The 27,761-nt window shown below is 42.3% G+C and overlaps 1 protein-coding gene across 5 annotated transcripts in view; it reads left to right on the forward strand.

Moving 5' to 3' along the window:
• Positions 1-27,761, forward strand: part of rbms3 (RNA binding motif, single stranded interacting protein) — a 341,188-nt gene that overhangs the window by 286,184 nt on the left and 27,243 nt on the right. For all 5 annotated transcript variants that reach the window (XM_037793986.1, XM_037793990.1, XM_037793987.1 and 2 more), the window contains 4 exons: positions 6,217-6,323; positions 16,159-16,202; positions 19,635-19,731; positions 23,551-23,598. In XM_037793986.1, the coding sequence (XP_037649914.1) occupies positions 6,217-6,323; positions 16,159-16,202; positions 19,635-19,731; positions 23,551-23,598 (296 nt within the window). The remainder of the gene's footprint in view (positions 1-6,216; positions 6,324-16,158; positions 16,203-19,634; positions 19,732-23,550; positions 23,599-27,761) is intronic.

Consider the following 27,761-nt stretch of genomic DNA (forward strand, 5'->3'; position numbering starts at 1 on the left):
CATTCTGAGCTTTACTCTGAAAATGGCGACACGGTATATGCTGCTGGTTCCATATGCCTTCTCGTTCGTCCTGTCCACCTGTCATAGGGTTTTCCATCATGTTCATCTATTTCTAGAACAATGTCCCTTGTGCTCCTTTCCTCCTCACGTATCTCTCTCCCACTCGTTTTGTTCCTCTCTTTCCCATAAGACACAGCCTCCTCAGTCCGGGCAGATGGGTCAAGCTGGCTGATGGGAATCAGACAGTTGTTGATCCAATTAGAGATCCCCTCGAGCGGCGTCAGAGTACCGCAGGATTCCAATAAAATACTGTCTAGCTTTTCCATGTTCTCTCCAAACACGTCCTTGCAGAAGAACACAGTGAGCCATCCAAATGACATTCGAGAGATGCTTACCTCATGAAACTGCTAGCCAGGAAACCTGCAGGAATCAAAGTTGTCATTGAGAAGTGGAAAGCTTCCTTTCAGATTGACATATTTTGGTCCAAAGTGGCTGAATAGTTCCCTCTGTTCGGCCTCTTTAAGGCTTTTTGTACACAGCGAGAGCAACGCAAGGCCAGGCCAGTTTCCCTCTCTAAGGCCTTCAAAAGAGGCCTCTTTTGTAACTGTCTCGATGGTGGAAAGCTAGACTTAAAAACCCTTTTCACCCAGCTACTTCTGCAGCTCAGGGGCATTCCTTCATTGATTTCACCATTCAGTCCTAATACGGTCCAATTCAGAGCAGTGAAATGAATACATGACGATTGATGTGTGTCTGATTTGCGTTCATGGATCAAGATGTTAGTCAGCTGGCCTTGGCGAGACCATCCGGAGTGCAACACGCGAGCTCTCTTTGTGTGCAGATACCAGAGAGAGAAAAGGAACAGTGAGATCTGGCTGTTATTGTGCAGACAAAGGGCTGATATTTCCCATAGGAAACAACAGTTACAGCAATGATCACTTATGCAACGCCGCGCTAATAAGTGGAACTTGCAACAAGCTTCAATTTAAACGACTATTGTAGTTGCAGTGTCTCGTACAGAAGTACATCTGCATGCACTTATTGGTTCATTTTGCCGGGTGGTTATGTTCCTATTGATGAGCAGAAAGCCATGACTATCTGTTCAAAGCCAAACGCACAGTCTGAGTGTGATTGAGCTGAGGCTGTGATCAAATGAGGCATCTTATGCCTACCAGACACTAGGAGACTTTGAAAAGACTTTTAAAATGCTTAAGTCTGACACCGTCTCACAGAGTCTCAGTAGCTAATGTTAGCTTTTAAGTAGCCCCGTTTGGGACAGTGGTTAGTTATAGCATATAGCATATTTATATGCATAATACATACTCACCGGGGATTTCAAGAACTGCAACGTTAAGCTATAAACAAACTACACCACGGTCACATGAGCGCGAGTATAAACAACGAAGCTGTAGAGGCGGACGAGTCGGTGTGATGAAGTTTAGTAGTCTCATTTAGCCACTTGATAGCAACCACCTTTTTTAAGACACATAAAGGCTTCGAAATTTCACAAGCTTGGTATTTATTGATGTATTTTATATCGTAGAACTAAACATTAAAATCTCTTTAGCTTGTGTTAACCACATCTAACTAAAAACCCATACAAAAAACCCATTGACTTCCAGACGAGGGAACCAGAACTGCTGAAGTGCTGACTCATTTCCAGGTTTTAGGACTCATTCCTGTAGCTTTGCGTCATTGAACTTACGATAATATTAAACTTGTTTGATTTTATCGGAACGTCAAGACGATAAAAAGACTGACTAAAGACAGCTCGGACTGAGTTTTATGACCACCTTTACACTGAACGATCGAGATCACGCCGCAACTCTAGCAAATCTCTCGTGATTTTATTCCGTCATTGGAAATCGAAAGTGAAATCGCTTGAAAAGTCGATTGGTGTAATGTTGGCATTACTCTCACTAAACTCTCTAACTCCGCTCCTCTTTGCTTCTGTGTGCATGTGTGACCGTGAGTGTGGCTGTGCACACATGTCTGCGGTCACCTCTCGTTAACGTGTTTACCAGTTCCTACGGCAACCTACATAAAAAACAATTAGGAGTTCCCATGGAGCACCTTGTTAGCGGCAGTCGTTGACCTCTGACCAAAAGCACTTTATGTATTTTTCCCATGATTTAGGATCATTAAAGGGCAGCAATTTTTTTTTTTCCTCCTACAAATGTGTTGTAGTTGGAGGCTGCAACCTAAAGACGCAGCATCAGCATGCTAGTACGAACAGCCAGTGGCCTAGTTTATTCTGGGCTGTGCCCAGTGATGACGGTGTGTGTGGCGAGAGAGGTCTAAGAAAGGTTTTTAGGCTGGCAGCAGTTTGCATTGTGTGTCTGTGTGTGTATTTCTGCTTTAAGGGCAGAAGGAGGATAGTGTGTGTGTGTGTGTCGGGGCTACAGAGGGGTGAGTGTGATCACACAGGGTGGGTGGGGTGCCGTGAGGCTGTTGATCTTGGGCTGGAGTCTTAAACAAATTGGCCAGCTCGCTGTGGGAACTGGGGGATGTAGTCACGGGGGTAACGTCAGCGTGCTCCGTGTCAGATTCTCCAAATCTCTCCGATAGCTAATTATCTCCCAGAGTGCCAGAGGAGAGGGTTTGGAAGAGCTTTTGTTGTTTTTCTTCTGCAGCGTCTCCTTCTCTCTCTCTCACACACTCTCTCCCTTCTCGGCAACACTCTCCTGGGCTGGAAGTTTGGTCCCATAATAGACCCTAAAGCCACATAAACTCATTAAGCTTTCTAGAGAAGTTTGTTTGCATGTGTGTGGCCCCACAGCAGCCCTTTAGCAGCCACAACCCTCTCAGACACCTCCTGGATATACAAAACAATTCCCTCAAATGTGGCAGAACATGTAAATGAACAGGCAAATCAATGCCCAAATCATTGTTGTTCAACTGGAAAACTCCCTCATCACAAGGTCACCTCAGCTTGTTTCATTGCTGTCACTACTGTGTAGGGATGGATGGGTAATGAAACCCGGTATTAAACAGGCACCGGTGCTAAATTATTAAAGACTGGAGTATTGATAAGCTCCGACGTTATCGGTTCTTTTATTGGTACTTGTTAACGTTTTGGTATAATTTATTATCACGCCGCAGCGCTCATCTCTTCTGCTATCTGTGTCGAGGCTGAGCTCCTCCACTCGTACACTACACACACAGAGCGAAGTCAGTAAATAGCAGAGCAGAGAGGCGGCGGTGGAGACAGAGTAGTGAACCAGGTGAAGTGAAGATAACTACGACAACTACACTCTTTATTGTAAGTGCAATAAACACTTTGCAAGTAAAAAGCCAATACTTTATCAATACACCTGTTCAACAAGCTACTCGACTGCTACTATGTTCACACAAGCACAGCGCGCTAGCTCGGCGAATAGAAAATTGTTACAAACAAGCTAAAACAAAAGCTGTCTGTATATAGTCTAACTGTTTAGCTTAGTTTGCCACGTATCTTAAAATTCCTCGACTGCGGTACCTGCAGGCAGTGAATCACATCAGCAGAGGGAGGAGGATAGAGGACAGCAGGAAGGACTGATACCGACTGATGTCTGTGTTCTTCATTCTTTCTTAACTTCACTCAGGAGAAGAAGATTATAGATTAGTTTCCAATAAGATATTATTAAATTTATTAAAAAATTACTGTGTCTGCTCTAGAAACATGTAGTTGCATTTAAAATATAAATACATTTTAATCCTATTCTGAATTTATTCTTTTTTAAATAATGTATTAAAAAGCAATTATTTAGTCATGAAAAAGAACCGAGAGTATCGATAAAGAACCAAACCGATAAGGAGTATCGAAAAGTGTAGCATACTTGCCAACCCTCTCGATTTTCCCAGGAGACTCACGTTTTTCATTGCCCTTTCCCGGTTTCCTCCTGGGGTCACAATTCTCCCGTATTCCTCCCGATTTATGACAAAACTTTGCACCTTTTTTCCTTATCTCAACCTGTTTCTGTCCCTGTACAGCGTGTATAAGCCCTACTTTTTCCACTCAGACGACAATAGAGCTACACCATGTGTTGTTTCCCGGTGGACGAGATGCTCGCGACACTGCATGCAGCGCCCAAGTCGGGCTTTGCTCAACGTAGCAAAAAGCCGTCGTGGTGCGACGCATGCCATTAGAAATAATGGGTTTCAGAGTGCAGTGGTGCCGTTGTCACGTTGTGTCTGAAAGGACCTTCAGAGATGTAGAGGGAAATGGAGAGTACTAAGAGAAAGAAATACTCAAGCAGTGTGAATGAATGAATGAAAACTGATGAATATTAGCTAGTTGATGCCAGAGATTCACACAAGTTCACGCCAGAGGGGCAAATTATTCAGTTTTCTTTCCTGATAATTAAAAGTAAAATTAAAAGTAGGCCTATTTAATATAACAATGTTGTTGCAGTGTACTTATTATTTAGTTATTTTCATTCTTTAAAAGTCAGAATGCAGGAAACAAAGTCTCTGAAACTCAAATTGTTCTTAGGGAGCACCTCCAGACCCCCTGCTTTGGTTTTTAAAATGCTCCCTATTTTTGAGGTTTCAAGGTTGGCAAGTCTGAGTGTAGCAGTATCAATAAAATCCTAACGATCCCCATCTCTACTACCGTGTCAATCCCGACAGTATTTCTTTCTCTCCCGTCTCTTATTATCAAGGCCCAAGCGCCTCTCACATCTGGGAGCGGAGATTAAAGCGTCAACAATTCTCCCGGCGGGTGTCATCTCTGGCAGCGGCGTGATGAAAGGTCCCGTTGCTCACCTCCCGCAGACATCAACCCCCGTCGTTTGGCTCGTGTCGTCAACGAGAGCGGCCGTGTCACGAGCTGCCAGGCCCGTAATGTGAACGCGATGACAGGGGAGCCGTCAGGTCCCTTCTGAGCCACCAGGTGCAGGGCGGCTAGCGGTTCAGTGTTTGGAACAAGCTCGTCTGCACTGTTGCTGAACTGTACAGCCTTCACAGAGTGTTTGATCCCGGTGTAGATTCTCGCTCGGCCTTGTTTCTCCCACGGTCGCTCACCTGTTTCTCTTATCTCTTTCACTCTCCAACCTTTTTTTTTTTCCTGTCTTGTTTCTTTCACTCTCTCTGGTGTTTCTTCCAGTTTGTCCAACTGTCTCCATCCCCCCCTCTCTCATCACTCCACAGTCTGCTTCCAAAGAGATTCCGATCTCGCTGACGCACACTGAAAAGGGGGACGGACTCTGTTAAGACCCCCAGATCCCCAGCCAACAGAGCCACCCGTTTCTCACGAGAAAAGCACACTAAGAGCTTTTTTCCTCTCCCTGCTTTTTTTTCTTTCACGTTCCTCTTTCATTCGCTCTCTCTGCAGTATCTCATCAGGAAAGTCCTCTACCTGAATCCATTTTTGTCTCTGCCCGTGCTCACCTGCAGCTCAAATGTGAGAAAGTGCCCTTTGAGAAGTTATCTTTATAGCGGCGTACTGTAGGTCATCGCAACACTTTCATCAACCTTTTATCAGCAATCCTGCACACAAAAGGCTGTTGATACAGATGAGGTCGCAGCACAGAGGGCTTTTTTTTGTTCTTCTTTTTTATTTAATTAGATTAATGGCTATTTCATGTCATGTTTTCCTGCTTGGTGATGATAGACACTTGCCATCTCTAGTCTGTAGAGATTGCACTTGTGTCAATCCTCTGTTACTTTTGTTCTCATCATGTCAGAAATGGTTAGGATGCCCCCGGTGTTCACTCCGAGAACAGCAGCGTTAACATCTATGACAACACAGCCCAGTGAGACGCTTGCACTGATGGTTGTGGGGTGGAAAAAAGCCATAACATTTAAATTAAAACACACTATGCCTGTTAAAGTCAAACACGGAGGGATTACGCGTCAGGAACAGAAACGCCCTCTGGAAAAAAAAACCTTTGGCTGACAGAGCGGTCCTACATTACCATCTCAGAGGTATTTACAAGAGCGATTACTGTGATTATTATTTCAACAATAGCCTGCGATGCTCTTTCATGGGCTGCCAGCCTGGGCCGGGGGTAGCGAGGGGCCTGCCAACATACTCGGTCTGGGAATTTTTCGAGGAGCTCCGTAGGAGGGCAGAAAGGAGGGAGGGAGGAGAGCCGGAGATATGGTTGTAGAAGAAGAGAAATGCAGCACAGTTCAAAAGGGCTTCTGTCCTTCTGATGGGTCACAGGATGAAGTCCTCCTAACGTGATTTTGTCCTCTCTCTCTCTCTCTCTCTCTCTCTCTCTCTCTCTGCAGCTCCCACGGAGCCTTTGCTGTGCAAATTTGCCGACGGAGGGCAGAAGAAACGCCAGAGTCAGAGCAAGTACCCTCAGAACGGGAGGCCGTGGCACAGAGAAGGCGAGGTAAGATGTTACACCGATGCAGAAGTCATCTTCCCTCAACATGTCCCAGAAGTTGAAAGAGTTTATTTACTCTACTGCAAAACAATTTTTCATAAGGTGCGGACCTCACCGCATACTAGATCCCTAGAATTTCAGGATGACCTGACCAAAAGATTGAGCAAAATTTAAAAGAATATGAGTAAATTCATAATTTCCAATTAAACTAAACTATTGTTATCACAAAGTCCATTCACTTGATTCATCTTGAGAACTCTGTTTCTCTTTGTGGGAATGTCTCCAGCATTGAGACAGGTGTTACAATCCTCCACTCCCGCTACCACCCAATAAATTTGAATATACGTATTCACATTTTTACATAATTTCCCTGAATGCAATCATTAATCTTCCTGAATTTATAGCCAGGAGACCCAGATATAGCCCAAAAGAATCTCAGTCGACTAAACTCTTTCCATTCCATCATGACAAGGCGTTTACCAACAAGGCATTTACCTCTGAGGCAATGGTATTCCTAATAACAGGCCCCACCCTGCTCCCTTGAGAAGTTGCCAACATCTGGCTTCATGTAGACCATTACTGCCTGTCATTTGTATTTACTCTAAGGTATGGAGCCGTTCAAAAAAAAAAAAAAGACAAGAAAAATACCCCAGATATCGATCAAACTGCCCCCGGATGTATAGGCGCTGTCACGTAAATTGCATCTGAAGCCGAACGCCTCACTGAACACGTATATTCCCACCATACATCAGAAAGCAGAAATTGGATACAGCGCTATGGTAACGTATTCATCAGCAACATGTGGAGGCAAGGTTACAGACTCTTCATACTAGACTAGCAACCAGCTATACTGGGAAGGACACGCAGAGGAGACGGCTGCTTCAGACTGGACTATATGGAATAGAGTGAACACACACACACACACACACACACAGGGAGGCTGACAGTTGTGCTGAAGCTGCAAGGTAGGGGAGACCAGGAGAGATGAAATGTTTGTCCTTCAGAAAATACATGCTCTCTGTGTAGGTGGTAGTTTCTATGTGTGTGTGCGTGTGTATGTGTGTGTGTGTGTGTGTCTGTCCATCACATGTTCAGCAGCCCTCACACCTATAAGCCAGTGAAGCGTGTTTAACCTAAATCACATTGCTACATCCCCTCACAGGCCCCTCACATTGACAGGGTCAGCTCAGTTGACTGGAGGTAAAGTGAGATGACCGTGTACGTACGAGTGAGTGTGTGTGATAAGGATAAAGGAAAAATCCTACACTGTCAAAATGGAGGAAACACCTCTTTTGTCCTCTTGCTGTATTTATTCCCCACCCCTTACCTCCTCTGCATTAAACACATACGATGCTCTGAAGCTTAAAACAGCTGCGTACCATATCACACCGATCCTACCTTCTGTAAAATATGTTTATATACTATGAATTTGCTTTTCATCCAATAACATCCACCGACAACAGTTTACCCATCCAAGAAGTGTGACGTTTATGTTCTGCTTAGAAGTCGTGTTAAGGAAGGCATAGTTTGGGTGTTTTGAAGTGGGGTTGTAGGAGATTTTCCATAGTCAGTGTATTACCTGCAGTAGATGACGCTTGGCCGGCCCCCAGTTTGGAGAAGCAGACAGGAGTACTGACATGGAAGCAAAGCTATGTACTGCTGTGGACGGGGCCGCCAGCAAAACGTATTTTAGCCACCTAAAAGAAAGGCTCACATTAAAAAAATCCACATCAGTTGAAGTGTTTGCTATATTTAGAATATTTTCGTCTGTTTACCTTGCCATCAGAAAGCCCTTTCCGACGGGGGACTGAATCCATTGTACCCATCTACGCTCTCACTAAAGACATCAGACTCCATTAAAAAAACATAAAATGTAATTTTACCTCGCAGAACTCTGGAGTTGCTGGTCTACCGCTGCCTCGATCGGTTAGTGTGTTTGTGCTATTGTGTAACTTTTGGTGAATCCAAACCAACCAAAGTCACACAATAACACAAACACACTAACCGATCGAGGCAGCGGTAGACGACTCGCATATTATGTGAGGTAAAATTACTAATTAATTTTTTTCAATGGAGTCTGGTTGCTTTGGTGAGAGCATAGATAACGGCTTCAGTTCCCCGTCGGAAACATAGACTGTAGAGCTGCCTCACGGAAATGTTAACAGGTGAAAATATTTTAAATATAATGCACACTTAAACTGATATTGATTTTTTTAGGTGAGCCTTTCTTTTAGGTGGTTAAAATAAATTTTTCCACAGCAGTACATTGCTTCTGTGTCGGTATAGCTGTCTGTTTCTCCAAACTGGTGGCGTGCCGACCGTCATCTACTGTAGGTAATACACTGACTATGGATAAGTAGCTCATACAACCCCACCTTTAAGGAGTTACGGTGAGTTGTTAGGCATACAAAGCACAGGACTTTAAGACCTGAGACATGTGGGTTTGAGTCCTGTGTCCTACATATTGTTGGGTTAAGGCAACTAAGACACTTGGGAAAGTTTAGGGAAAGGTTGTGGTTTTGATTTCTTGCCCTAAGATTAACCACATGCTTTGAGTTACCTCAATACAACCATGACATTCTTAATCACACTTAATCATATTGAAAGGACAACACTGAGAGTGAACATATTGCAGGGATGTTGAGTGTCAGTGAACAGCTTGCAGATACTGTACATTCAATATAAAAGTTTCCTCTTTGTGTTGATTAAAAAAAAACTTAATACGCAGATCAATTTAATATGAATGTAAGTTTAAGCATACAGGGTTGGTCTCACACACATACTGCAGACACACATATATTTTCCACTGGCTATCAGTATGATTTCGTCTTTCATCATTTTGAAAAACATTATTAAACTACAAGCCAACCTTCAAAAGGCAGACACGCACAGTTACTCTGCTATGTGTTGAGACAGAACGCGAAACGAAATGTAAGAGGCGGGGCGGTTGCATACAAAGTCAGGAGAAAGAAGCGACTAGACGGGGATTCGCCCAGGGCGGTGCAAATTGACGCCAAAGACGATCATGGCCAATTTGAAGCTGTTTCAACTTAAAATGCGCGCGTATCCTGAGGATTTATGAATCCAGGGGGAAAAAGGAGAGAAATAACAAAGAGACCCAGAGTTTGTGGAGAGTTCAGTGAGAGGCTGAGCTGAACACAAACACAAAGGGACACTTTCACAGACATGTAGCGTCTGTGGAGTTGGTACAGTACTATGGCTGTTTGGGCTTTGCTTTCTGTCTGAACACACCTTTAAACTGTCTCTGCCTCTGCATTATCCCCCATCCCCCTCTCCTCTTCTTCCCTCCCCTATATCTCAATTTATATACCTCCTCTATATGCAATTTGAAACAAATTCATTTGTTTAAACATTTTTATTCCCGCTCCAACAGTGTCTGTTGTGTGTTCTTTTCCGTAACTCATGGTGGATAACTTAATATTTTAGGAAGACCACCTCATTTCAAGACACAATTCCGAGGCGGTACATATCTAATATGGAGAAAAGAAGGCTCGCTGCACACTTCAACTGCTTTTCTGCACTGATTCATCATCAGTTATTTGTGAATAACATTTCCCATGTGCACTTGCGTTAAAAAAGCACAGGTGTGCTTTATTTGATGTCATTATGAGCTCAGGGATTTGTACTGAGGAAGGTCTCGTGGCTTCATCATTATATACTTATTGAAACGTGCAGAGCCCTATCATCTCAAATTCCTCTATAATACATGAAATGAATGAATAAATTGCATCACATATAGGGGGAGAGAAGAAAGGAAGAAGAAAGAGGGGAGGGTAAGGAGTATTATATTATCCTATATTAGAACCTTACATGTTATCTTATCTATAATAGTGATCACCGGTTGACAGAGTAAGGTTAAGTTTAATGCTTGGCGTGTAGCTGAGACGGTTAACATTAGGGTTAAAGACCTCATTCAAATCTGCTATTAACATGCAATCTGATATGTTATCTGGATATTGACATCCGATCACACAGTAGGCCTTTACATTCACACCTGTATTAATAAGCATTCTCATTATCTCGATTCTGCCCACTCTGTGATCGGATCTCAATATGCAGATTAGGTAGGCAGAGCTAGTAGACTGCTTATTGTCCTTTGCTGAGGGAGGGGTATGATATTTCAACTGATTTTTTTTTGTATAAACCTTATATTCACACCTGGGTGAGATCCCATCCAACGTACAACGCTTCATATGATATCTTACAAAAAGTTATTCTTAATTTTTCGTACGTTTTCCCACAAATGTCCAGCAACATGTGACGCACATGTCAATTTCTGCTCGTTACATGCATACAGTCTTTTCAAAATAAACATCCGTCTTCACAGGAAACAACTTGGTTAGGTTTAGGAAATAAAACTACTTAGTTAGGTTTAGGAAAATATCGTGGTTAGGGTTAAAATAACTCAGGAAGTGGCGTTACTTAAAGCAGCAATAGGTAGATTTGGAGCTAATATAATAAAAAAAAAGTTATTTCTATAAAACGGTCACTATATCTTGACAGTAGTGCATGAAAAAGGTAATCTGAAAAAAAATCATGTGCCTGACAAATTGATTTTGTGGGATATATATACGAATTACTGTGCATTCGTAGGTATAGCTACGAACAGTGTATGAGTACAGCATCGCAATGCAGGTCAGACCTCCAGATATTGTCTGGCTCCTCCGATAGCATTCTGCATGCATTTACACCTCTAGAGTCAATAGAAAGCTCCTTATAAATATAGTATTGCTTGTGTGTGTGTGTGTGTGTGCATCCTTGTGGTCATTGATCAGCTGTGCAGGCAGGGCAGGGGGAGATGGGAGATAGGCATCACATGTTAGTCAGTTTATCAGAGCTGAGGCCATTCCTCACCTCGCTGCCTGTGGCAGACAGATGAAGGGGAGCAACAGCCCACACCAATGCTCTCTCTGTCTTTCTCCACGTCTCTCTACCTCCTCCCTCTCTCTATTTCTACAGTACATCTCACTCTGCTTGCACCTCTTTCTCTCACTCTCCTCCTCTTCTTCTTGCCATCTCTCTCTCTCTCTCTCTGTGTCTCCCTGTCTCTTCTTCCACCGTGTTTGAAGTCTTCCCAGATCCCACAGCAACATATGGAGAGAGAGAGAGAGAGAGCGACTCACTGAGACTGAGAGAGAGAAAGAGAGAGGGAACACATTGCATGATCAGTCAGGAGTTGCACGGGGTTGAGTGCTGCAGGGTGGGCTGATGGTGAGGATTGAGAAGTATATGACAGATTTTCTTGTAAACTACCCAAAGTGGGAGTCTAGAAAGTGCTGTGTCTCGCTGTCTCATGCTGACAAACATATTAGTCACTGCATTTTCTTTTCCCCGCCGCACAAACACACACACACACACACACACACACACAGACACAAGCACCAGGGGTGTTCATTTCTTTCTCTCTCTCTTTTCACCAACACACACACTCCTACACACACAAAAACTTTCAAAGTCACACTTCTCAAGCACCTACTCTAGAGGAATGAGTGAAGATGAAAAAAACATCCGGCTTTCCACTCTGTGTGAAAGCCTGACAGATGTCCGTGTGTGTGTGTGTGTGTGTGTGTGTGTGTGGCCACAAGGCGGGGAGAAAAAATAGAGAGAGAATCTGTGTATGGAGGCTAAAACACAAGGAGGGAGTGGGTCAGTGTGTGCGTGTGTGCGTATGTGTGAGAGGACATGGATACGATGGCTCGGCTCAGTTTTCCAGCACAAGAACAGAACAGCCCAGGTGTCCTTACAGCTGCCTAATACAGGCTGTCCTCACCCGACCCTTGTTTGGGTTCTGTGTGTTAAACACATGGACGCTTACAGCACATGCACACACACATTTTTCTTTTTTTTTTTTTAAAGCTGCTCTATTGGTGTGGTAAAATGCTTTTTCCACATTTGCACTGAAAATGCATTAGTAAGACAAAATGCATTTTTTTGTACACCCAAGAGCACAGATGAAAAGATATTAATGCATGATCATTATTCACTACTCGCAAAACTTGAATTAATGATTGACTGCAAAAAGCAACAACTGAGTCATTCTCTCCTGTCATTGTCCCACATTTTGGCATTTTTTAAAAATTTTTTGGGTATCATTATGCAAAATGTTTAAATTCATAATCTGGAAGAGATCTTGGTAACACTTTCTATGACGCCCATGCCTAAAATGCATTATAAACAAATTTATAATGCGTTATAATCTGCTTATAGCACTGTATAATCATAGTTATAAGCACTCGAAAATATTCATAATGCTTGATAACAATAATCATAACACTTTATAAAGCACTTAATGACTTCATAATATCATAATACTTCATGCTGGTCACATATTGACTTTGTTTTTTGCAAGGATCATAGTGTATTATATTACCATAGTTGGAATACATTAGAATCTTTTTATTATGTGTTATAACAGTGATTATAATGCATTATATGTGATTTTAAGTTACTCTAAGTGGTCATTTGCTTTAGGTAAAGTGAAAATATTAAATCTATGCAAGAACTACACACAAAACATAAAATGTTAAATGTACTTTACAATTATAATCACATTATAAATATTATAATAAAAGATTATAATGTTTAAATTACAACTATGGGAATTATAATACATTTTGATACTTGCAAAGAAAAATGTCAGTGAGTGACCAGCAATTATGAAGTATTATGATACATGACCTTATAAGTCATCATTATGAGTGCTTATAATGCATTATAGACGTATGTGTAATGCGTTATATGATTATACTGCATAAGGTATATGATTATAATGTATTACAACAATGGGAATTATAATACATTATGATCCTCACAAAGAAAAATGACCAGCAATTATGAAGTATTATGGTACTTGACCTTATAAGTCATTTTAAAATGCTTTATAATGTGTTATGATTGTTATTATGGAGCATTATGAATATGTATCAGTGCTTATAACTTTGATTATACAGTGCTATAAGCAGATTATAATTCATTATAAGTATGTTTATAATGCATTATAAATCATATTTACTGCATGAGGTGAGAAAGTGTAACCCTATTTTGACTTAATTTAGCAGGCAAAATGAAGCCTGGTCCGTCCATTGCAGCTCTTCTCAGGTCCGAGCTTTGTTCACGGGATCTGTACACTAGAAACATGCACAGACTGTCTCTGTCTTTCCTCCTCGTTGCGGCAGAGCCAAAAGCTGACTGCATCAGTAATCAGTCATTGGCCATGCAGGGTCTCCGGTCAGGAGCTCCTCTGCTGTGGAATTCATCAGCACGTGGAACCGAGGGCAGCACTTAGGGGAGTTAGCAGCCTCACCAGACAGCTGGCCACGTCTGCCACGGCTATTAGCGCACATGTGAACACACACACAAACATGCAGTGTTGATCTCACATTTAGTGTAAAGACTCACTGACCGGGTCATTGCTAAACACTGAAGGTGAAAAAATACACACCTAGAAGATATACAAATAACACGGGCTGATGCAAGTCTACTCATCCGACCTTTACGGCTTTACATAAAATGTCTCTGAAAGCCTTTTTTAACTATGCGTCCACACATCCCTATTCATTCGGTATAGATTCTCTGTTTTTGCTCACTGTCGCGGGTTTGGTCTAGGCTCGCTGATCCCCCCTGCTCCTCTGAGCCGCTATTCCCCTAACAGTATAGCTCAGTGTAGGTAGCCCTCTGGAGGAACAAGGGCAAAAAAAAAAAAAAGTGGTACAGAAAGACGGGAGGAGGGTAGATTAAGAGATGAGGGATGAAGAGAGAAAGGTAGGGAGAGAAAAGAGGGCGATGGAGGAAGAAAGGAGAGGGAGGGGAGAGCAAAGTGAGAGAGAGGAAGGGCAAGAAAAGGGAGTGTGTATAAGTGTGTGTGTGTGTGTGTGTGTGTGTATGCTGATGAAATCTGCCGTCCTCAGCAGCCTCCCGTTAAAAGAAATCGGATTAGCTCTCCTCCGGGAGAGAACCTTCAGGAATGCAGATGACGGATTGCGGCGCACAGGTCTCTCTCCTGGACTCTAAGAGGCCCTCACACACACACACACCATCAGCAGACAAAGAACTCAGTTTTCCGCTCACTCCTTTTCTCTCCAAAGGGCATTTCTTCATTTCCTCTCATTCATAAATACATGATTGTACGTGATCGAAATAGAAAAAGGAGGCGCCCTCAATACCAATTCACTTTGTCCTATCGACGGAGCTTTTCCCCACATCGGCTCTGTCACTTGTCAGTTTTTTCCAATTTGAAAATGAGTTGATTTTTGATTTGATTAAATTTATTTTGAACAAAGAGAATCAGGGTTTAAATCAGGTTATTCCCTCCAAGTACAATAAAGGTACAGAGAATTATCTGGGTGACATTGGTGCAGGAACATATTGACAGAAGACATACAGAATATACCGGCACAAAATAGGTGACCATGACAAAATGTGGTCCAATGTACATGCACATCTCCAGTGTATATATATATACTATACCATTTATACCAAGATATTAATCTTATCTGACAAAGGTCTACAGTACCTACTGTAATGTTGTGACTCGGTAAAATAACCCACAATGTGCAGGATTTCTGGTTGTATGAGGTACTTATCCATAGTCAGTGTATTACCTACAGTAGATGTCGGTCAGCACGCCCCCAGCTTGGAGAAGCAGACAGGAGTTACCGCACGGAAGCAAAGCAATGTACTGCTGGAGACAGGCAGCAAAACGTATTTTAGTCACCTAAAACAAAGGCCCACCTAAAAAAATCAATATCAATTTAAGTGTACGCTATATTTAGAACATTTTCACCGCTTTAACTTGCCGTGAGACAGCTATAAAGTATAAACAGTTTCAACGGGAAACTGAAGCTGAAGTTACCTATGCTCTGGCCAAAGCTACCAGACTCCGTTGAAAAAAAGAAACAGTAATTTGACCTCGCAGAACATTGCTGGTCTACCGCTGCCTTACTTGGTTAGTGTCTTTATGTTTTTGTGTGACTTTGGTTATTTTGGATTCACCAAAGTAACACAATAGCAAAAGGGAACTACAAATTGAGGCAGCGGTAGACCAGCAACCCCCGTGTTCTGCCAGGAGTTTTTGCAGTAGAGTCTGGTTGATCAGAAAGGGCTATCTGACGGCAAGGTAAAGTGGTGAAAATATTCTAAATATAGACATTTAAACTGATATTGATTTTGACGTTGACGTTTTGCTGACGGCCCCGTCCACAACACTATGTTGCTTTGCTCCCATGCGGTAACTCCTGTCTGCTTCTCCAAACTGGGGGCGCGCCGACCATTATCTACTGTAGGTAATACACTGACTATGGATAAATACCTTATACAACCCCACTTCAAAACATCCAAACTAGCCCTTTAAAGGAGTTGTTTGACATTTTGGGAAATACACTTGTTTGCTTTGATGACAAGATTGATATCACTCTCGTGTCTGTACACTAAACATGAAGGCACAGACAGACTGGAAACAGCTAGCCTGGCTCTGTCCAAAGATTAAAAAAAGAAAAAGCTGCCTACCAGCACCTCTACAGCTCACTAATTAACACGTTATATCTAATTTCTTTAATCTGAACAAAAAACAATATGTAAAACCATACAATCTTCTCATCTAACTCTGTACAACAAAAGTGAATACGCAGATTTTCCAAAATGTTGGACTATTCCTTTAATGGTCAGAAGAAAAATACAGATCAAGTTGTGACTAACTTTGTTATCTGTTATGTCTTTTCAATTGTCACGTTGTTGCAGTTTAATGTCATTTCATATGTTTTCTGATCCAACTCTCTTAATTTGTGATTAATCCGGCATGTTTATTGTTTTTCTTCTCTTTCAGACTGGCATGGCGTTAACATACGATCCCGCTGCAATGCAGAATGGGTAAGAGCTTTACAGTCAATCCATCTTTGGCACCATGTCTAATACACTCCCTTCTTGGCTCATAGGAGCCCAGTCAATACCACTGCCATACATAAAGATTAATGTAGTGGCTGCACTTTGTCACTGTTTGATTAGGAAGATCTATATGGACTTCAAATATTGGTTTTCATTGAGAAATGGCAAAGGGTAGCTGAGTGAGCTTGTGTGTGTGTTTGGGTCTTTATGTATGTGTGTGTTCCTGTGTCTTTATGTCATGACTTAATGGCGCTGTGGAAATAAATGACCCGGCAACATGTTTTATTTTTCCCCGCAGTACTGAGACAGGAAGGAGAGTGTTGAGGCTCCCCTCTATCTCCCTCTGGCCTCAGTCGTACACAGGAAGCTCCTCATTCCCCGCTTCCTAAACCACTTATCCCCCAGTGACTTGGAGTCAATCTCAACCAAAAAAAAAAAAAAAACTGGATGAATAGCATCGCTCATTGCACACAGCCTGCCATGTAAAAGCCTCCTTTGCTGCAAATCCGCCAAATTATAATCCCACAGATATTTGTGTTAAGCAACAGACCTGCTGGGAAAGGAATGATTCACTCGTAATATATTCGACCAGAAGTTTAGCTTAATGATCGTGTTCCAGGAAAAAAGGGAAATCGGGTGAATTAAGTAGCAAAGAATATAAAAGTAGTCCGTTTTATTCAAGTGCTAATGCAATGTAGAAAATAGAGAAATAGAGTGACTCAGCCAGCAAAGAATTTAGAAGAATATAGTCAATTTAATTCATATGTTAATTTGAAGTAGAAAATAAAAATGAACTGAAAATGTAAAACAAAAATGCCACTTCACATTTGTACGACTGCTTATTGCTACATCAAAATTCAAATGCAATTTGGACTATCCATCCATTTTCTGCCGCTTATCCGGGGCTGGGTTGTGGTGGTGAGGTCGTTCAGACGTCCCTCTGCCTAGCAGCGTTTGCAGCTCCTCCTGGGGGATACTAAAGTTCCCAAGCCAGATGAGATATACATATAGTAATCTCTCCAGAGTGTACTGGGTCTACCCCGGGGTCTCCTACCAGTTCCTCCAAAGGAAGGCACTCAGGAGGCATCCTGATCAGATGCCCGAACCACCTCAACTAGCTCCTTAGGAGCAGCGGCTCTACTCCGAGCTCCCTCCGGATGTCTGAGGTCCTTACCCTTTCTCCCCCTGACCACCCTATGGAGGACACTCCTTTTGGCTGCTTGTATTACCAAAGCTCATGACCACAGGTGAGGGTTGGAGTGTAGATCGACTGGTATATCAAAAGCTTTTCCTTCCGGCTCGGCTCCCTCTTCACCACAATGGCCAGTACAACGCCTGCGTTACTGCTGACACCACACCAACCTACCTTCAGGCTCCATTTTACCCTAAAGTCCCGAGGATCTATGATCGTCCCTAGAACCAGTCTGCAATGCCAGGGGGCAGCACACCTAGGACTATACCTTTGCCTGCTGCCCGGCTAACAATGCACCTGACCCCAATGGCTATCCCTGCGGGTGGTGGGCCCACAGGGCAAATTGGATTAGTGAATTCAAAATACGATTCTGATGCAAATTACCCATGTATATACTATTGTGGCTGTGGGACTGAATTTACATTTTCTAGTTTGCATTAATATTTGAATGAATTTAACTGCATACTTTCATAGGAGAGCAGCAAAAAGAAAAGTTTTTTACCCATATCAAGACGAAATCCAACCTAAAAAGACGTAACACTGTAAGCTGTTCCCACATCTCATCTCATAAGTAACACTTGAACAGTATTTCAGAGTTTCTTTTTATCCCTTGACCTCTAATGAACAAACTGTTGTTAAAGTCCAATAAGAGAAATTCAAATCGATTTATTGGGAATTTGGGAGTTGTAGAGCTACGTAAAAAAGACTGTAAACATCAATCACAGATAAAGAGGATAATAAAAAACCCATTGTATTTAACCATGTTTTACAGCTGGTGTCTCTGAGACTCCAAACAGAGGGAAATGCTTTTTCTGTAGCTGACTTCTGAAACTTGCCATCAGTTCAAAATCAAGTTGATAAAACTCTTTACATTGTTTGGTCCGGGGTCTCCAGCACTCCCAACAGAACATTTGGGTTAAAATTCGGGCTGTCAATCGATTAAAATATTTAATTGCAATTATTCGCATTATTGTCCGTAGTTAATTGCAATTAATCACACATTTTCTATCTGTTCAAAATGAACCTTAAAGGGAGATTTGTCAAATATTTAATACTCTTATCAACATGGGATTGGATAAATATACTTGCTTTATGCAATAAAGCTGTCAGTGTGCTGACTTGACTATGACTTGCCACAAACTGCATGTGATTATCATAAAGCGGGCATGTCTGTAAAGGGGAGGCTTGTGGGTACCCATAGAACCCATTTTCATTCACATATCTTGAGGTCAGAAGTCAAGGGACCCCTTTGAAGATGGCAATGCCAGTTTTTCCTTGCCAAAATTTAGCGTAAGTTTGGAGTGCTATTTAGCCTCCTTCGTGACAAGCTATGACATGGTACCAATGCATTCCTTAGTTTATCTAGTTTCATATGATACCAGTGTCTTCACTCTAGCTTTAAAACTGAGCCCGCTACAACCTCCGAAAGATCAAGTTATGTTAATGCGCATTAACTTTGACAGCCTTAGTTAAAAAATAATGTAACACACCACTGCTGTATCTTGAATGTGGGCTCATCAAACCCAGTACATAACTTGTCTAATGTCCTCGGCCAGTAATATGATCTTCATCTCAGGTGACAGAGACTATTGGACATTCCACTTGGCCTCCCAGGGGATCACGACGACATTCGGTCGCTATAAACCTTCAGCAACGAGATAAAGTAGCGAAAAGCCGACCACCTCGCTTCTCTGCAGCTCATGTCGAGCCTTACCTTCTTGAAATGCATTGAGTTTTCCCCGAGCTCAGCCTAGAAGCGTGCTGCTTAAAGCCAGCCAGGCAGCACGGTACAGTGTCGCCTTAATACTGGCAGAAAAAAAATACATACAACCTCCTACTTTATACGATGACAAAGCTCAATTTGATGTGATAAAACCCGACTTTTCAATTGAGAACGCTATGAGACACTTCATGAAACTTTTATGTGGCGTTCGAAATACAATATATGGCCGAGTGTTTGCTCTGAACAAGTAGCGGGATAAATCTACGGTGTTGTGTGTGTATATGTGTGTGTGTGTGTGTGTGTGTGCTCTAGTTTGCAAGAGTTTCTTTCTTATATAGACAAAGAGCTGTAAGTTAATACACCGTTTTTTGTGTGCTTACATTATGTTCTATATACCTAATATGAGTTTGACAAACTAATTCTGCTCTTTTTTTACTCTTTACCTCCTTTTCCTCTTCAATTTCCTCAACCCTCCTTCCCCTCTTTCTCCCTCCCTCCTCAGGTTCTACTCCTCGCCTTACAGCATCGCCACCAACCGCATGATTGCACAGACCTCCATCACGCCCTTCATCGCTGCTTCCCCCGTTTCCACATATCAGGTGGGCCATAATGCGCTGCATTATGGGTAGATTGCTGTCCATGTATGTGTAATGTGAGGGTTTGTTTTGTGTAAAGGGGGATGGAAGAGAGGGGGCAGGATGCCGAACAGCGTGAGCTTCTCTCTTCTCCTCTCATCGTTTTCTTCGCCGCTCCAGCTGTGCTCGGTGACATCTGTTTCGTGGGCGGCAAACACAACAGGCATCAGAAAACAAGCAACGAAAAAAGAAAGGGATTAAGAAAAAAAGAAAAGGCTGACAGGGTAGAAAAATATAAAATCACCCATCAAGAATGAAAGTGTCTAAGAAAAACAAGCGCTTTCCTCTCTTCCAGTTTCCTGACCTCTTTTGTGCTCCCTCAGCTGCTAAAGGCGTTTTTTAATTTTCTTTATTTTTCTACTAACTTGGATCCAATCGCTTCCTCTTCCAAAGTGAATTTCCACCTTCCTCACGGCTGTGATGTGCAGAGTAATGAAAGAGAACAGAACAGGAACGTGAAAATTGGCTGTGTGAGATGTCAAGAGCGTTAACCGTTTTTCCCGTCACCGTGCATTTCACGCGGCACCTTTTGCTGAATCCCAAACATCAAGGAGGCGCCGCCGCTGTGCCCTCTCTCGCTGAGACGCTATCGTTTAACATCGGCTCTGTTTGGTATGCAGAGGCAGACGAGACGAGGATAGCGAGCAAGAGAGAGAGAGAAGGTGAAGGATAGATGGGGAAAATAGAAGGGACAGATGGAGAGAAAGACAACTACGGAGAGGAGGACGGGTAGTACGGGTGGTAGTGATGGCGATGACTCAAGTGGTGAGGGTGGGGGAGGATGGCGGGCAGTGGAGGGGTGTTGCTGAAGGTTGCCGTGCCCGTCTTTGAGGCGCGCTTGATTAAAACTCTGGTCCAGTACCTGCGGTGGAGGGGCAGGGGAAAGGGGAGGAGGGAGAAAAGTGGGCCAGGGCGCGTCTCTAATCCGCTCTCGGAAGGCTTCCCAAATTGATTTATCAAAAACAATGGCCAGGCTTTTGAGGAATATTAATCCTCACAGTTTCAATATCGGGCAGCTCTGCCGCCGCTTCCTGTAATATTGCCCTTCAGCCAGTCACGGCAGGAAGGTGAGTCCTTCATCTTCTGTTCAAGTACAAAGAGACGGAGGAAGAAGAAAAGGAGAAGACAAGCCAGGCAGCCACATAACGCCAGACAAAAGCTTCCTTTTATGATGGAAACTACTGCCTTTGTAATGAAAATCTCAAGGTGCATAGGGATGACTGTATATGCCATTCCTTCTTTTATGTTTATGTTGAGTGGGTATTTTTTTTTTTGAGCTGCGAGTTTCGTTGGCATCGATTTATCAAATCTGCAAATGACCCGTACCGACTGCAGTGTTCTGGTGTTCTGTCAAGCCTCCGGTGAGCTCGGATGATGATTGGCTTTGTTTCCTGGAAAAGCAGCTTTGATGATCCACATGACGGGAGCCAGCCGAGGCCAGATCACCACCAAGATCTCAGCTAGTGCCGCCAGCCAGCCGTGGCCTGGTTTACATCACTGGCTCTGCAGACTGGCTCACTGGCTGACTAAATATGTGGCTGGCTGGCTTGCTGGCTGGCTGGCTGGCTTACTAACTAGCTAACTGGCTGGATGGGTTAGTGGCCAACTGGCTTTAGTGACTGACTGGCCGTTTCTTTTGGCTTACTGGCTGACAGGCTGTTTTTAATGGTAACACAAGCTGTGAAGTTCAGCCAGAGGTAGGGAGCTTTTTAGGTGATGCACATTATAGCGTTCACTCACACTTGAACCTACTGGAGCTATAGAACAACGGTACCCTGCTAACTGTTGCAATGAATAAGAATATGATTAAGCCAAACCACTCCATCAGAGCTGTTTTAGGTCCTTTGGGGAAAATCCAAGCGAAGTCTTCCGGGTCTCTGAATGCTGCATTTGAGCATTTTCCATTGTTATATATTTTACCAAAAAGGCCATTATTTCCATCGGAGAGAGAGGCTGCGTTCTCTCAGGCAGCTACATGAGCAGTAGTGGCACACACTGCACAGTATTTCTGTCAAATTGTGCGGCAAAAGTCAAACAAAATTGAACTTTGAACCCAAATTGAACTCCACAACACGCAATCATAGACTGTATATAAGAAGTGGACTTAATAACTGTGACCTCACCCATTGGTTTGCTGTTGTGATGCTTCGAGGACTCTTCAGACTTCGCTCCAGCTCTGCTTTAACTAGCTTTGTTTGAGGGCGTGCCAAACTAGCCGCTAGGCAGGTATTATGTAAATGTGTTACTTGCTGACATCACCACGTTACGGAAGAAAAGGCGGGACTTCAAGTAAGGCGTTTCAGGCAGTTCAGGAGCAGAGTTTCTGTGGGGTAGAGTAACTCCCTTTGGTGTGGTCTTTGGGCTTTGTAACAAAAAACTATATAACACACTAAGGGAAGGGGGAAAGCATAACAAGTTTAATCTGAAACTGCCGACAGTGTGCAAGATGGGTCTCAATCAGGTTCACAATCGCTATTAGTTTTGAGGCATGTCAGATGGTGCAATGAACATCTGCTAAATCATAGCAATACTCTAGCTCTCTAGTATATTCTATATATTTTCATGTTGTATTCTAATTGGTTGGCTTCCAAACGTGGGTCTTAGCAGTAATCATATCTTGGAATTTTCTTCCTAAATTTCGGACATTGTCTTGTCTCCGGCCACCAAACCTCTAAATCGTCCGTGAGTGGACTCATTATAATCCAAACCACCGTTTTTGATTTACGGCCAAAGCTTTCACCACACTCCTCAACATTTCTTCTGGGACGGCCCAAAGTCGCGCGGTGTCAAGGAGCCTTAATTCTGACGAGAGTCCATTAAATAAATCACATGATGGTCACGCAGTATCTTGAATGAAGATAAGTGATTAAAGATAAGCTTTTCTCTGTGTCTATCTGCTGTCCCGTTCAGCTGGGGAGAACAAATACCGGCATGTGTAAACAAACAGACTTGGCTTCGTGTTGTAGAATATCAAGCTTGTTTAGGTGCGGATCCAAATCACGCGTTTGGGTTGGCGCAGAGGATTGATTGCTCTTATAGCAGATTATTCCGTGTTTGTCTTTGTTTAATCTAATCATTTTACCAGGATCAGTGGCCAGCCTGTGTGTTTGTCTGCTACAAGCTGTCTAATTCCTCTCTCCAGCACATCTAAAAGCTCTGTTTGTTCCTCCATTTCCCCCGGTCTCTTGATCATTGTCTGTCACTGTTTCACCGTCTCTTTAACTTTCTCATCTCACGTTTGTGAATACGCATGTCTGTATATGTTTTCCCTCTGGTATTAGCTTGGCAAACCTCTGAAACAAAGAAATGTTCTGTCGACCATTCTCAAATTCCTTTTTACTTTTAGTAATAAGCCTACTAAAATGGCTCCTTTCTAGCAGTCTGTCCCTCCAATTTTCACAATGTTTCACTCCTCTTGCAACAGCACTGGGTACGCCATTAATATTATTATTATAATAGAGAAGGAACCTAATTTATGGGCTCCATGCACAAGTCATACTGTTGGCAATAATGAGAAGACAGGAGGGAGATTTGCAGCCTCCAGACTTTCAAATTCTTTTTTTTTTTTCGTAATTCTTTGGCACAAGTTAATCTGTGTAAAGTTCAGCCTTTTTGATGTATTAAAGCCAATGCAATCACTTTAAAACCTCCAGTCTAAGGGAGTATTTGAACATATTGTGAATATTTGAACAACGTTTAATGCTTTATGTGGGATACTACTTGGATCCGACTAGGATTGAGGAATTGTCACCAACATTTCACACTTTATGTGTTTCTCCTCAGGTCCAGAGTACGTCATGGATGCCTCATCAACAATATGTTATGCCTACAGTAAGTACTCTACCATTCACCTGCAGTAGCTGCCCTTGGCTTCCCATTGGGGCCCACCCTTTGCCTTGAGTTTCTCTTGAGTTGTTGAAAGGTTTTAGGAGGAAATAGTTAAAAGAACATTTTACGTTGGTGCTGAAAATAGTTTACAACATGCAGGATTTTTTTTATATTTAGAGCAATAATTGGAATGATGAGAAAAAATAGTCTGGAAAAACAGTTAAGCCACATTCTTCCTCTGCTGCAGGTCAAATGTTAAACCTACTAAACTGCATACATGCACATACCATTACAGTACCACATGAAACCTCCTTATAGCTAAATGATTACACCAATTTTGTCCTGGAATTACTATACACAGCTCTATAAAGGCATATTATCCCGCTCTGATAACCACATGTTTCCATCTTTTCCTAAGTATACAAACACATTTAGTTTTTATTTTTTTTTGGTTGGGAGTTTATAGGTGTTGGATGTGCCAGGAAGCGATTCAGCATCATTTACCAGACCGCAGCACAATACAGACAGGCTGTTGCTCTGGGTTACCAGCCCAGACAGCAGACAGGGAAAAATTAATATTAATTAGATTTAGTTCACCAGCAACGCAGCCTGCCACAGGAGAACGGATGTAGTCGCTTTGCATCCAGTGTTATTCAGTCTAGTTAAAGAGTGCAGAACATTGTTTTTTATGAGTCCAATATTTGGGGATTTTTTAAGGTCAAAGAATATCCACACTAATGAGCTATTTAGTATTTTCTTCACTCATAAAATCATATTTTACAAGTGAAATTTGCTTTTCATTGACAAGTGAGACTGTTTTTAGAGACTCTAATAGCCCCAGCGTTTATAATCACTTTCTGGATCCATGTTTTCTGTAACAGTATTGTTTCGGTATACATCCCAGATTTGCTTCCCTAACGTCGTAGCGACAAAGAGCATTAGTGGTTTACTAAATTGTTTTAAGGTTGAAGCTTTAACTGATCCTGGCTCCGGGAGTGTTCTCGTTTTGTTGCTTCGAGGTTTTTAATCATTCTGCCAGAGGCTTTAATGTTTGCTTGAGGCTTTGCGTGGCCCCTGGAGCACCGAGCCAGACAAGGGCACATGTGTTTGATTCTTTACAATGGTGAAACAGCTTCACAATTGTTCCACAGACAAAGATTAGCTAAATTGACGTCTTACTTAAAGTGTGCTACAGCACACAGTGCCCTGCAGTACAATACAGAGAGGACTTGAATATTTCATACAGTAGAGTAAAGCATGTTATTGTAAAAGTGTGTTATACTACGATGAAGGCATTTTATTATAGTACACAGTAAGCATCTAGATATTGTATCATTTTACTAATGCAGTAAGTTATTTAGTAACACTTTATAATAACCATCATTGATTAATGGTAAAATAATAGTTAATTAAACGTTATTATAGTACAGTAATAGTTATTTTACTGTTATCAAACAATGGAATAATAATTAGTAATGTTTACTAATTATTAGTAATGCTATAATTTATGAGATTTTAACAGTTTATTGTTGCACATATTATAACATTTTATATACTATATTAGGTATTTCTTAATGGTTAATAAATGGTTTGTAAACCGTCTATAATCATTATTTAGATTGATAGTTAATACTTTGTTAATGGTTAATAATTGGTTTCTGGTCCATCTATCTATATAATGTTTATAGAAGTTTTACAAATTTCTTAAAAGTTTACAAATCATTTGTTAATTATCGACAAATTAATACAGTATATAAAATGTTATAATGTGTGCAACAATAACCAGTTAATAAACAGTTTTTAATGTCTCTTATCAGCTATGATACAATATAAATTGTATAAACAAATTATTTCATATTACACAAACTAATGATAAAATAACAGCAATTATAACATTACTAATAACAGTAAAATAACTATAAAACTATCTATATAACTTAAGTTTAATTAACTTGCTTCATTTAATTTACCATTTATTAATGATGGTTATTATAATGTGTTACCAGTTATTTTGTCTTTGGAAAATAAATTGTAATTGTAATTGCATTCTAAGGTAATAAAAACACAATGATTCTTAGTTTCAGGTGATTTTACACTAAAGAAAACATAAATAGATCCCCCTAAATATTACACACTGCTCCTTTAACTTATATTTTCTATGCTTCTGTTGCTACTTTCATTGAAAAATGATGTTTGCTTCAAACAACCATGAAAGTGTCAATAGCATTGTTAGCCCAAGTCAAAAAGACAACTGCTTGCGAGTCCCAACGATCGAGCAAATTGGGAAACACTGGACTCCACAGCTGATGGTCCGGCACTCACTCACTCACTGGAGGAGTGCTCAACCAGCCGCGTGGCTCCCCCGCTGAGGCCATTTACCACTCAGTCCTACCCATCTCACTTCCACACCCGCTGTGGGACAGTGAACATGTAATCTGGTCGCAGCAGGCCACCAGCGAGGCAGTCACACACACACACACCACACCCAGCTGCAGCTGCCCTCCAAGCCACTCAGTTTTGCCTTTCAGCAACGCGACCTCCTGCCTGTCCTACGAGTATCTTAACTCACCCGGCCTTCACTTTCCCGGTGATGCTTGTTTCACACAGGATTAAAGTTAGCTCACTAACAAGCTCACCGCTTTCGCTGCTGAGTCTGCCTGTTGTGAGAGTGACAGTGTCGTGGGCGGTAGACATTATTACAAGGTGAATGACAAGAATGCTTTCTAATAGTTTAACTGCTCAGCATGTGCAGTGCTATGTGCAAACGTGTACGTGTGTAATTCTGTATACACATGCACATAAAGATATCTCTGTCCGTGCATCTACACCAGGGGAAGTCATTTTAGTTCATGAGCCACGGACAGTCCAATGCGATGTCAAGTGGGGCCAGACCAGTAAAACCATTGCAGGGTAACCTAGAAATACCAACACCTCCAAATGTTCCCTTCATTATAATGAAAAATCCATTTACTAAAGAGATGACGAGCAACCTGAGATGTCTCGCTGATCTCTCGGCTACGACTCCAAACAGACTGCTGTTTCCTCAAACCTTCCGACGATTCATTTATCTTCTATGTTCTCACTTTTCCTGGCAAGTTCTTGTACTTTCCGCCATGATGAGTCTCATAGTGGCGCCGAATATTATATCCTTTGAGCACTGAAAGGTGCTATGAACACACCAAGCACACTGGCTTCCCATTTACCTCTGTAACGAAATAGGAACTTGTCCATTTTCTCTTGGAAAACCGGACACTGTTTCCACTTTCGTCCTCATTTGACAGACATTTTCCAACGGCGGCTCCTGCATGAACAGTAGCTTGACAGTGTTGTGTCACATAGCCTTTACGTAACCACGTGGGATCTATAATACATCCAGCACAGGGCCTGTTATCAGGACAGCGCAACCCCCAAATAGGAATAGCAGTGCATTTCATTGAAAAATTGAATACCATTTTCATCATCTTCTGGCATCTTCTCAGACTCTTTAGTCATGTGTTGTTATGGTTTGTCTGTCAGTACGTGCGCAGCCTCATCGTCTATGTTTGCCTGATACATATTTGTGTGCACTCTATGTGTTATGCAGTATGCAGTGCCATATGTGCGGTCCATACTGGTTATTCCCAACCAGACCGTACGGCTGCCTGACGGCCGTCCATCTTCCCACCTTATGTCACCAGGCCTCTTGGAGCCATTGGCAGTAGCCACTAGCCAGTAGCCACATTGTACTGTGGTGTTCATCCCATCAAGCCTTCATGCCAGAAGTAGCCATGTGGCCGTATCCGTCCCCATGGCCCCGTCCCCATTGTGTTCCAGTGGCTCTCTCTGTCACCAAACCGGCTGCTAGTTGCTAACCCCAGCTGTCACCGCCGTCACTGGATCATAGCTACCAATCTGTCTCTCTTTATGACCCGCGCTCATATCCGCTACCAGCTACATACACAGTAGACCGCCCCTTACACACACACACACACGCAGCCTGCCACCAGCTCAGTGAATCACATCAAATTACCCAAGCATGCTAGCTTCAAGAGCTCGGGGGCCTCCTCAAAGCATTAAAAACCAATTGATTGTGCTGGAGTTTGGCCGGTCCCACCACGTGTCGCGTGTTAAACCAATGGAGCGTTGTGCAATGGCGCTCCACGGTGTCCGGGCAATATGGAGGCGGT

Source organism: Sebastes umbrosus, chromosome 15, assembly GCF_015220745.1.
Source record: "Sebastes umbrosus isolate fSebUmb1 chromosome 15, fSebUmb1.pri, whole genome shotgun sequence".
NCBI classification, from domain to species: Eukaryota; Metazoa; Chordata; class Actinopteri; order Perciformes; family Sebastidae; genus Sebastes; species Sebastes umbrosus.